The sequence below is a fragment of the Furipterus horrens genome, unplaced genomic scaffold (genome assembly GCF_987537825.1).
Source record: "Furipterus horrens unplaced genomic scaffold, mFurHor1.1.pri manual_scaffold_4, whole genome shotgun sequence".
In the NCBI taxonomy this organism is placed as follows: domain Eukaryota; kingdom Metazoa; phylum Chordata; class Mammalia; order Chiroptera; family Furipteridae; genus Furipterus; species Furipterus horrens.
The window spans coordinates 54,322,062-54,334,618 of NW_028327174.1; the positions used below are offsets into that span (position 1 = coordinate 54,322,062).

The 12,557-nt window shown below is 36.6% G+C and overlaps 1 protein-coding gene across 1 annotated transcript; it reads right to left on the minus strand.

Moving 5' to 3' along the window:
* Positions 1–2,367: 2,367 nt before the first annotated feature.
* On the minus strand, positions 2,368–11,959 carry GTSF1 (gametocyte specific factor 1). Its single transcript, XM_090275132.1, has 6 exons — positions 11,944–11,959; positions 6,981–7,081; positions 5,025–5,151; positions 4,523–4,606; positions 4,004–4,067; positions 2,368–2,470 (listed from the first exon to the last, which is right to left on the minus strand). The coding sequence occupies exons 1-6, from the start codon at positions 11,957–11,959 to the stop codon at positions 2,368–2,370; spliced, it is 495 nt and encodes a 164-aa protein (XP_090131258.1).
* Positions 11,960–12,557: the final 598 nt, after the last annotated feature.

The following is a 12,557-nucleotide window of genomic DNA, read 5'->3' on the forward strand; positions in this document are numbered from 1 at the left end:
CAAAGAGTTAAGTTCCAAAGGAGAGGAGTGTCTTTTCTTAAGTGATAGAGGTAGAAGTTTCTCCTAGGCTTTCACTTTAAGAGTAGTCATTTTTACTAGGTAACTATCCATATTAGAAGAGAACCAAACATTTTGTACAGTGTGTCAGAGAAAGATTCAAAGTTTATGATTTATCCAGATCTGTTTGTGCTTTCCTGACACACCCTAGTGCTATTGTGTCTCTTTTCCTTCTGGGGCCAAACGCAATTTTATGCCTTCCTGATGTATTTAACAATTTCAAGTCAGAAGCTACCAAGAAAAATGGCCAGTACCTGGAGCAACTGATAGTTATTATTGTCCATAGCTAAGGGGTGTTTGCTTTTAGAATCTCTTTTCTACTTCTCACCAGAGGAAACATCAGTTTTGGTACAAAATGAACCCTAACTCACAGAAGAGCCATCTGATTCACTGTCCAGAGGAACCAAATGAACTGGAAGGCAAAAGGGTAATTATTCATTCATTCACTAAATATTCACTGAGGGCTTACTATCTGCAACACAATAGGGGATAGCCCCAGCCAGGAAGCTTGGTTGGTCAGAGCGCCATCTGGATACGCCAATGTTGTGGGTTTGACCCCCAGTCAGGGCACATACAAGGATCGATCAATGAATGCATAAAAAAGTGGAAAAACAATTTGATGTTTCTCTCTCACTCTCTCTTTAAAAATCAATAAATAAAATTTTAAAAAGGCAGTAAGGAGTATAATCCCATTTCTAGCCTTTATAATAATATTCCTTTTGCCAGGAGCAATGTGGTTGGGCAACCTCAGCCAAGACAGCATTTGAAGCATCACACTTGGCTCTGCTATGGGTACACAGGGTAACCTCGAGGAAAGGCTTTGTCTGTGAAAAGTAAAAGATTTTGCTCTCTTCATATAGATTTTGTGAGGTTCTGTTAAATCAAATTTCAGATAAGATCAACAGTGCAAGACTCTGGAGACAGAAAACTTTTAAGTGTTCATTAAAAAGAGTATGAATTTTTTGATGTGTTAAATTGTACTGCACAGGGAAAGAACTGCAGAACAGTAAAGCACAGATGTCTGATTAATCTCAGTCCATTAAAGAGGTGTGATAGATCTAGAAGGCAACTTTGATGAAAAAAAAAAAAGGCAAAAGGCAATGTGTATTAACTCTAGGAGAAGCAACTTGGCATGTTAACTGAATTCTAATTTAACCAGTAAATGCCTATTCATTAGCATGTAAAGCCATAGCAGAAGCTATATACTTAAAAAACATAGGCACACACAAATCTTTAATTTGGTACCATAATCTGAAAAAAAATTGGATCCAAATTGTTTTATGTCCAGTTAAATATTGCTACCATCTGAAGAGGTAGTGAAATAAAACTGAAACACTTACTTGGTGAGATATTCAGTTACTGTGAGTTTCCATCTACAGAGTAGAAATATTTCACAATAAATACACCATGTCAATTGAAATTCACTCCATTCACTATTCCTACTAAACACAAATGACTTATTCTGGGGTATACTGAATTGCAATATAAAAGTAGAAGAATTTAAAATTAGTGATTGGATTCTATTTGAGAGCATGAAAGAAGAAAATAGTCCTTTACCTATCAAGCCTTTTGGCATATGATTTGGTGATCTCATTTTTTGGGCAAGTCTCCAAAGGAAAACTTTTTAAAAGGAAATCCTCTAGCCACCAAAATTTAACTTGAACAGCAATGAACAATGAAACCAAGGAAATCTGAATTTGGGGGCAAATTTAGCAAAAGAAAGTTTATATTAAATATGACAATATCTTGGGTGTTCCATATGTGGGAATTTCTTTACCAGGGTGGTATGATACAAATTTAGTATCTGTTTGCTCAGCATGGCCTTTGATGTCTGGAGAAGACATTTAAATACTATTTTTATGCTGGTTCTTATGACTCATAACTTTCATGTTCTCTCTATGCATTTCCTTTCGGGCCCCTGAAATAAAATTTCTAATCCCAATTCCCTATTGATATTATGCCTTGAAAGTCAGGGATAACTTCCTCCTAGCCTAAATCAATAGTCTTTTGATTGGCTCCCAAATTTACTTATGATGTTTGATATCAGTGGTCACCCCATCTTGAAAATATTCTCTTGGTTTCTGTGATCTTGTATTTTTCTGTTCATAATCTCCTGTTACTAACCAGGGCCAGGACTAGGGTGAAGAGAATGAGGTGCTTAGGGTGAAAGATTTAAGAAGGTATTCACACTCCCAGGCTTATGGGAGGGCAAGGTATGAAGACTAAACAGGTCTTTGAGTATCAAGACTAACTAATATCAAGACTGTATTTTTTAGCACAAAGAAAAGACTAAAAGCAATTTGTCTCATTTCACTTACTGTTTTTCCATGGCAGAACATATGGCAGAGACTTGGGAACACGCATGCCTGAAGCTAGGTTACTCTTATGTTCCATAACTAGGTTGCTTGCAGGGCTGCATAAAGAAAGATAAATTTGACCATGCCAGCATATCTGTATTTTTCAGGCAGGCACACACAAGACAATCAAAATGTGTTTTATGTAATTTGGGGGAAAACAACCACCTACACTATAAAATGTAAACACATTTCCATCAAAACATTCTTGCAATTAGAATGATTACCATTTCTCTGGAAAGCTCACTATTCTGTACTGGCATTAAGAAGGGTCTAAGTATTTTCATTTTCATTTTCCAGAATATGAGATAAACAGCAATGCCATCTACTGTTCAGTTGTATGACAGGCTCATCAACTCACTCAATAAACGTAAGAGATAAAATCAAATGCCAAGACTACAAAACCAACGGCAACAAAGTTCAAAGAATTGAGATAAAATTAAAATTGTACCAATGAAATACAACTTTTTTCTATTTTAGTACACACAGAAAATAAGGTACACTTACAATTACTAACTGACCTTAGGAGCTGAGAAATAAAAATTGGTAAGTATTCTATTTGGGGGAAAAAAATGAAGTCTAGCATTATATTCATTTTCTTTTCTAAAAATTTTACTGTTGACACTATTACAGATGTCCCCATTCCCCACCTCCTTTTCCTGTTTCCACCCAGCGCCCCCCTTCCCTGTGGCCATGACCACACTGTTGTTTGTGTCTATGGGTTTTGCATATATGTTCTTTGACTAATTCCTTCACCTACTTTCATCCAGTCCTCCCTTTCCTTCATTTTTTAATCCAGAAATGTACTTGTTTGGATTTTAAATTTGATCTTCTAAGGTGTGAAGATCAAGCAATAATGAGAAATCTCATAGATTTAAAAATTATATGCAAAATCAGTGGGAAGAAGAGATGCATTTTCTTCCCTACACAATTCTGGATTCCCCAGTCTCAAGTAAAAAACTTAAAAAAGAAAAATTTGTTTGTTTACTTATTTATTTTTAGAGAGAGGGGAAAGGAGAAAGAGAGGGAGAGAAACATCACTGTGTGGTTGCCTCTCACTTGCACCCCCGACTGGGGACCTGACGTGTAACCTAGTCATGTGCCCTGACTGGGAACTGAACCAGCGACACTTGGTTCACAGGCCGACGCTCAATCCACACTGAGCCACAGCAGCCAGGGCTCAAGTAAAAAACTTTTAAGATTACTTTTTCCTTCAACACTAGTTACCAAGAGTAAAAATGATCCTCATGGTATATAGCTGGAGAATTTTTTGAAAGCATTAAAATAATATGAACCTAGCAAAAAACCCAACTAAGACATAAGAATGTCAGCACCACTGTCTCTTTTGCTAGACTATATGCTAGTATTTTTGTGTTCCCACAATGATTAACACAAAGCATGTGAATTTTTATGAACTGAAGAAGAAATAAGAGAAAAAAATCCACCAAAATAATATCTAGACTAAGTTACTACTAAGTAACATTATCTAGGAAAGAAGTCAATTCATGCTTTGGTGCTGTTTTTTTTTCTCTTTCTTAATAAAGCACTCTGATTTTGGGAGGCAGTACTGCAAATGAGACCATTTCATTTACCTGTTCTTGCCACAGTAGTTGGCTGTGCCCCAGACAAATGGGGTGCTGGTCTGTTCCCACAAATCTGCCAAAGGAAGAAAAACATAGTTTGTGGTACACGACTCCAGTTCATGCTAGTTGAATTTGTAAGATGGAAATACTACATCTAAGTTTAGAGAAGGAAGTAAAAATTGATCAAGTACCCTGCCTAAGTGACACAGTGGCAGGAATTTAATTGAAGGATATAAACACAAATGATATAAATAATAATAAACATGCCTAGTAACAGCCAAACACAGATGGTGTAACACAATTTATGGAAAAAAACAGATGTAAAAGAAGTGCTTTTTCCAATCAAGAGGCAAAGGCTGTTACACGTGTCTGCACAGCAATACAAATGTGCTTGTTTTGGGACCCAATAAATATAATAAAGCATTCCACACAACATGGTATGTTTATAAAAAAGGAAAATTTTCCTCTTTCTAAAGCAAATGACTTGAGATTTAGACATGGTGAAGAAAAAGATGCTGAAGCACTTACCTTTATCCCAGTCTTCATCACAAGGAGGGCACTGCCATGTGCTCTCAGCCAGAGTCTCTTGTCCAAGGTTTCTGGTTTGGTTGACTGCAAGACATGAGAGATTCTCACATAAGAATAGGACATAGCTAAGTTATGTTTAAAGGGGTTAGTGCTAAAGAGGTTGCGGGGTAGCCTAATGGGTCTTTGTTCCTGAAAAGTGAATGGTATGAAAGATAAAAAGAGAGGTCTTATCCCCTTGTTGACATACAGGAAAGAAAAGAAGTAAAGATGTTTATCATATTTATGGCAATAAAAGGATTTTTATAGTTAGATGAATTATTAGTAAAATGAATGAGGCTGTTTAGAAGAGAAAGCATTCTGAAGAAAAAAACAAACTGACAACCTTTTCCTGCCGAAAGTATTGTTCTTAAATAAAGCCAAAAATCAAGGTGACAATGTAGCATAATGCAAATTTAAACGGGTTAACCTCTAGCACTGAAACATTTTAACTAGTGAGTCTTACCAACATCTTGCTCTATACAACTTTTGTCATCACAGCTTGAGATATGATGACTAATTTCGGTCCGAGGAACCTGATGGCGAGCATTGAAGGGACAAGTAGCCAATTTGTTTGCGACATCAGGATGATTCTGTGGAACAAAAATGAAGGGTTCTGTCAATTCTTTGGACCCCTTAAAAGTCCAAGGGGAGTGGCCCAACTTTATCTATAAATGGCTTCCCTAAAATCTCTCAATAAACTTGTGACTTAGCTATAATAGGTAAACTCACAGAAAATTAAGAGGAAATTATTTATCACACATACAGACCATATAGTACCTCGATATCTTCAAAACATAAGCCTCTTTGTTATGACTATAGAGATATTGGCATTAAACTGGCTTATTTGGAGGTAAACAGCAAATTTAGAATTGGGTATTTGAACCACATCTTCTCCTCCTGTTCTTTAGAGTCACGAGATTCAAATGGCACAGCATGTAATGGTAGAATTCTCTAGATGGCTTTGAAAGGGGATATTCAGGATGAAAAGAAACACTAAAAACCACTCTTATCTGTACTGCAGTAGTGCCACTGTTATTGCAATGCAATAGGGCTGGAAAATAACTGTTAGAAGGGAGCTGCAGAAGAAGCAAACCAATGACGTTTCAGATTAACACGGGAATGCTTAAAGTAATGATGTCTGAAATGATGCTCTGAACAATTTGACCTTTATCTCACTAAGGAAAAGACTAAATGGCAGTCTGCTCTGCTGACCAAGTTCCTTATTTTAAAATAAAACAAAATGTTTAAAGTCACTCAAATCTTATAGTAAATATACCAGAAATTAAGAAATTTACTTAATAGAAGGAAAATATTTATCACAAATAATAGTCAAAAAAGTAAAAATAATGTGAAATGGGAAGAAGACTGGAAAAAAAATAGAGGATGGAGAAAATTAGGAGGGCATTTATCTCCATGATTTTCATAAGGGATATCAGGTATTCCAATGCAAAGGTTCTGTGGCCAAAACTGAAGAGCATTAGAAGAGGGGAGTTATGACGATGTCTTTACATTGCTTGGCTCCCTTTCCCAGCCTTTATCCTTGATATGTTTGAGAGCCTAGGGGAAGATGTTGTAGTGGTATCTTCTGACCCACATTGTCCAGGTTCATCCTTAAGGGATCTTTGCTCAGAAGATTAAAAAGATGCGGAGAAATAATAAAAAATGGCATTATAATCATATTTTCAGGACTGCAAGAGAAACATCCTTTAAAGGATGTTAATGCATACAGAAATGGTATGCAGTTTAAATACCAAAATTGTTTTCCAAACATAAATCCTGGCTGAACTTCAGCCTCTGCATCTGACATCTGCACTCTAATAATCTTTTCAAAGTGCCTCACTTAATATACCAGCATTAAAGCAGTTTATGTCAGCTAAGTCTACAAAAGAATGACCAGAAAAGAAACTCTACTGAGCTGTTTTTTTCCCCCTTCAAAGATGCTTACTGTTGAAATATGGAAAAAGTTATGTTTAAGAATAATCTTTTCTTGGGCTAACCTCTGTTCAACTTCTCTAAAATTTATAACCAAAAAAATCAGGAAACAATGTATTATAGATTCAATCTTTATCAGGACAATGAACACATCCAATTCACAAGGCAAGAGGGATTTTCTCACTGCTAGCAAAAATTAGTTTCCTTTGCTTTACAAAGGGTGAAAAGACTCCAGAGAAGCTGTTTATAAATGGGTGCTTGTCCCTAGTTGGGGGAAAAAAATCAAAACAGGAAAAGACTTATGTACCCAAGAAGTAAACAAACTTCTTTCTACAAATATTGGTATTTAATACAAAGGTAGATTCCCAAAACAGTGCTGGAATTTGACGGAAACATTTATGCTAAAATTATTTGATATTTACAAAATTTGGCTTTTTAAAGAACTCAAGAGGGCATTAAAAGGCAAATTATGAAAATAATACCCTACCTTTTTGCACTTGATAAGATGATAAGGAAACCTGCAGGCCCTGATCTGGTGGTTTTTATCATAGGGACATTGTAATAGCTTTTCAGGGTCCAGGGAATCGACTGAAAGAGAAATAGAATAAGTAAAAAGCTTAATAGGTCTTTGGAAAAGCACTGGATTCCAGGCACTTTCTATTTTCCAACGGAATCTGTAACCATAGGGTAAGACAGTCTGAGAACAATTTGGAATTTAAAAAAAGGGTGACTATACATTTAAAAATGAAAATTAACCTTGAGAAGATAAAATTGTGTTATCACCAAATCTTAATAAGCCCAGTAAAACCAGCAATCATAGGATGAGGTCTTAGTTCATATTTGGTTGAACTTAAATATTGCTGTTTTCATTGTTGGTTACCCTTACTGTAAAACAAAAAGTGAAATGAAATGACATTCTCTTTCCCTTTTCTTGAAGTGTTAATTCAGGGTCATTTCTATTCTAGCTAGCCCAATCAGAGCATCCCAACCACTATGCTGAAGGTTGGAATTGATGGTGTGCCAATTTACAGATACAGGGGTCCACTGCACATGTGCCCCCACCCTCTACCAGTCCTAGGGCAAGTTCAGGGTAGTTAATCCCCTTCACCAGCATCCCTGTCTATTTACTAATATGCTGTGACATGAAAAAAAGTTGGTAAGCACTGCTCTGTATCAGTGATATGGTCTATGGAAGATTGAGAAATATTTGTTGATAAATGACTTCTTTTTCATTGGTCCGCTTTAACTTGCTATTGCTATAAGTATTTCCTGATCTTGGTTACTTTACCTCTCAAATGAAACGAATACCTTTATCAGATAGGTGTTTTTTTGTTTTTATTAAGATTTTATTTATTAATCTTTGAGAGAGGGGAAAGGAGGGAGAAAGAGATTGAGAGAAACATCGATGCAAGATAGAAACATCTATCAGCTTGCCTCTCGCATGCTCCCCATTCAGGGATGACACTGGCAACCCAGGCATGCGCCCTGAGCGGGAATCGAACCTGCAAACTTTTGCTTTGGGGACGACACCCAAACAACTGAGCCACACCTATCAGGGCAATAGGTGGTTTTACTTTTCATATTTTGACACATAAATAAGAAAAAAACCCAGAATTTTAAAATCTAGTGATTAATAAATTTGCCAGCTTAAAAAACAGAATAATCTACAAACACAGAACCTGCTGAGGTTAAGACAACTGTAGACACATGAAGCTGCTGTGTGAAAGAAAACCCCTACCCTATATCATGCTATTTAAATCTACCCTTAGAAGGCTATAATTTCAGGGATTATTTCCATAGTTTGGAACTGGAAAGTCCTCTGAACATGTCTCTTGGAGAAGTTTCTCTGAATATGTAAAACTACCTTTAGTCTTTACAAGATGCCCAGGCTGAGCCCCAAATTTTAACAAGTCTGGTTAAGGAAGGGAAATTAAATGGTTAAGCACATTCTCAGTATATTATGGGGATAAGAAGCAACCTAATAAAATGCTTTTGCTCCCATTGAAGGCAATGATAAAAGTGAAATAAGATGAACAATTCTTATTAGATAAGAAACTTATAAACCAGGAGACTGCTATGAAAATTAGAGGCCAGTGGGGAGCTGAACTGTTTCACTGGAAAAGTGGTAAACATGGAATAAATTGCTAACCATGACCGTGATGCAAATAAGCCAGAAAGGTGACCTGAAGGACAGAATGAATGAGAAGGAAAAAATCTTAAGAGGACAGGCTGGCTTATTATGCCAACCAGGCACATCCTGACTAGCAGTCTTTTCAAATTTCTGAAGCTTCAGGACACCCAGGGAGTTTACAGATGAAGTTCTTATTAGTTTCCTTCCATTTAATCCATTCCATCACTAGCAAATGTTATGTTAGGCTACCTCAGCAGCCGAAAGAGGGGACGTATCTTATGATTCATACGTACTGTAACACCCAAAGAGTGGAATACATCAGAGTTGATAATGGTAGTTTCCTACCGTAATGCTTTACATTTTGGTCTCTAGTAGTTTAGGTCAGCTCTAACCTGTTTTCTTTTTTAGATTAGAATTACAATTTTCTTTTTAATTAAAAATTTTTAAATGGTAATAAAATATATATAACATAAAATTTACCACCTTAACCATTTGTAAGTGTACAGTTCAGTAGTGTTAGGTGTACTCATATTGTTGTGCAACCAATATCCAGAATTTTTTGCATCCTGCAAAACCGAAACTCTGTATCTATTAAACAACTCCCCATTCCTTCCTTGATCCAACCACTGCAACCACTGTTCTGTTTCTGAGTTTTAGTCTAGAAACTTCATCATAGAATGAAATCATACAGTATTTCTCTTCTTGTGACTGACTTATTTCACTCAGCACAATGTCCTCAAGTTGCCTCCATATTGTAGCATGTGATGGGACTTTCTGTACCTAATTTTGCTATTTGCTTTTTCTTTTACTTAATATATCTTGGCACTCCTTCTATGTCAGTACATATAATGAATATTTCATTGCTGCAAATGGATATCCATACATCCTTTTTTTAAAAAAATAATTTATTTATTTTTAGAGAGAGGGGAAAGGAGAGAGGGAGAGAAACATCACTGTATGGTTGCCTCTCACTTGCGCCCCCCAACTGGGGACCTGACGTGCAACCTAGTAATGTGCCCTGACTAGGAATCGAACCAGTGACACTGGGCTCGCAGGCCGATGCTCAATCCACTGAGCCACAGCAGCCAGGTTATCCATACATTCTTAATCATTTCCCTTATTGATGGACACTTAGGTTGTTTCCAGTTTTTTACTATTATAAATAATGGTGTGACTAACAATCTAGTATATACTTCTTTGTGCATTGTATGAGTATTTGTTTTTGGCAGACACCTAAGAGTGTTACATTGAAGTACATGTGCATTTAAGGTTATAATAAAAACTATGAAACTACTCGGTATTAATATTGTCTGGCTTTTTGGGAATATAACTTAATTTGGAAAACAAAATAGCACTGGCTGGTGTGGCTCAGTAGATTGAGCGCCGGCCTGTGAACCAAAGGGTTGCCGGTTGGATCTCCAGTCAGGGCACGTGCCTGGGTTGCAGGCCAGGTGTGTGAGAGGCAACCACACATTAATGTTTCTCTCCCTTTTTTTCTCCCTCTCTTCCCCTCTAAAAATAAATAAATAAAATCTTGAAAACAACAACAAACAAAAAAGTAGACTTTCTCCCAAAGCACAGACTTGGATGTTCCTCACACTTGGGTGGGGCCTAGAACCCATCGTGAGAAGTGGAGGAAACCTGGTGAAAATAAGGAACTAGACCAGACAAACGTATCATTTAGTTAAGAGGTACAGAGCAAAGACAGAACCTGGAGAGCTTCAGGAATACATCAGATTAAGGTTAGAATTTTACGCCAATTTGGAAAAAAGTTAAGTATTTTCTAAAGCAGTGCTTCTCAAACTTTAACATGTTAAACCTCTTGGGGACTGTGTAAAATGCAGATTCTGATTCAGTAGATTTGGGATGGAGCCTAAGATGATGCATTTCTAACACATTCCCAGGTGATATTTTTCTAAAAAAAGAAATTACGGCTGAAAAAAGTAACTGAGAATGAAAGACATAAAGAGGATCTGAGATGCTGCTTTCTTTCTTTTTTTTTAAGTATATTTTATTGATTATATTGTTACAATAGTTCCAATTTTTTCCCCTTTGTTCCCCCTACCCAGCAATCCCCCCCGAGTCTGAGATGCTGCTTTCTAATAGAGAATAGTAAGCTCCTAAGAATAAATAAATAATCTATCTCACAGAGAAATTTCAGGTTTTAATGAAAACATTTTAAGAAAAATTAAGAGGGTGGGGTAGGGAACCCTAGGTAAGATCAATAAGAATCAGCTTTCTAGATCGATGATTCTCAAAGCGTGGTCTTCAGATCAGCTGCATCACCTTAGATAATGTTAGAAATGCAAGATCTTGGGTCCCAGACCTTCTGAATCAGAAATTCTGGAGGTGGCGTCCAAGCAACCTGGGTTTTAATAAGTCACTGACGTCACCCCCAGGTAATTCTGCTGCATTCTAAAGTCTGAAAACTTTGTTGTATGTATTTAATAAAAACTATTTCCAAGTAGTTTCTATATGTTGGTGATAAAGATTCTATGGGACACTTCCTTGAAGGCAGAATGGGACTAAAACATTCCTTAGTTGGAACTTATTAATTATATAGAGATCTTGAACAAGACTGCAAAGTAGGAAAAAGGAGGACCTGTTCACAAGTTTCATCTACTTATCAGCTCAGGTGTTCTTCAAACTTGGTTAGGGTCTAGAAACCAGAGTGCCTCGTAGTAGCAAGTAAGGCACACAATATACACAATGTATAAAGAGTCTGGTTCTCACTATATCTCTAACTAACAATGTAACTCTGGGCAAATCAATTAATCAGGTTTTGTTTGCTCAGTATAAAATTTGAATGTTAAATTAAGTGATTTTTCAGATCTCTTGCAATTCTAGTGCTGGCTCCTTTTTGATTTCTCAGGCCATCTAAGGTTCCTGGATCACTTGAGAAATAAGAATCCTCCCTAGGATTTCTTTAATCCTAAAAACTCAATCTACATCAACAATATTATGTATACCATATTATCCTTCAAAATAGAAAGAAAACCAGTTACTATACCTGTGTAATTAACAGGAGAAACAGAAGTCCCGAGGAATTAAAATGCTTCATTTAATAAAAACCTATTTTGACACAGGTGTCCCAACTGCAGCCTTTTCAAAGCTTGATGATTTCCCATATCTCTTTAACTATTTAAATTTCAAGTATCTTATTTCAAATTTGGGTACTTCTCTACATTACTATTGCACAGACCATTTCTCCTCAGCAGTTTAGGAGAAATTTGAATCTCTGCCACATATTAAAAGTTCTGTCAGACATAAAACTACATGTAAGTTAACTAATTTTCTAAAAGCAGTAAGAAGTACATACTGTAAGTTCCTTCCATGTTGGAAATGAAGAAGCCGAATCCAAGTGCTGCGGGGGAAAAAACAGTGGTTCAGGGAATCAGAAATGAAATGAAATGTCCCTAAAGGTGGCCCTAAGAGGTAGAGTCAAACTGGAATTGAAGTTACCCAAGTTCAATATAAGAAACCCTTAGTAAAAAGGACTCATGAACATGGACAATGGTGTGGTGACTGGGGTGGGGGGTGGGGGCGGGAGATAAATGGTAATAAGAAAAAAATACAAAAAAAAAAAAACAAAAACAAAAAAAAAACCCTTAGTGATGTCCCTCAAATATTTTTGCCCTTTAAAATTTCAACATCATTGCTTAAGTCACACTCTTGGAATAAATTCTTGGCTCCTAAATAGTTAACAAAAACCACATATAACTACTAATTTAAATTGTATTGAGGTGACGTTACTGTTTACCATCGATTAAGGTTTGATGCTATTTAACATTAGAGAGGGCAAATCAAGACCACAAGAAACATCAGGATAGACATAGAAATAGGACATAATTTTAAAGCTCTCCTCTCAAGTTATCCAGGATGGAGAGGCTGCCGGTCTTGCTCCCCTCCAGCACCGGGAATGCTGGAAGCCTA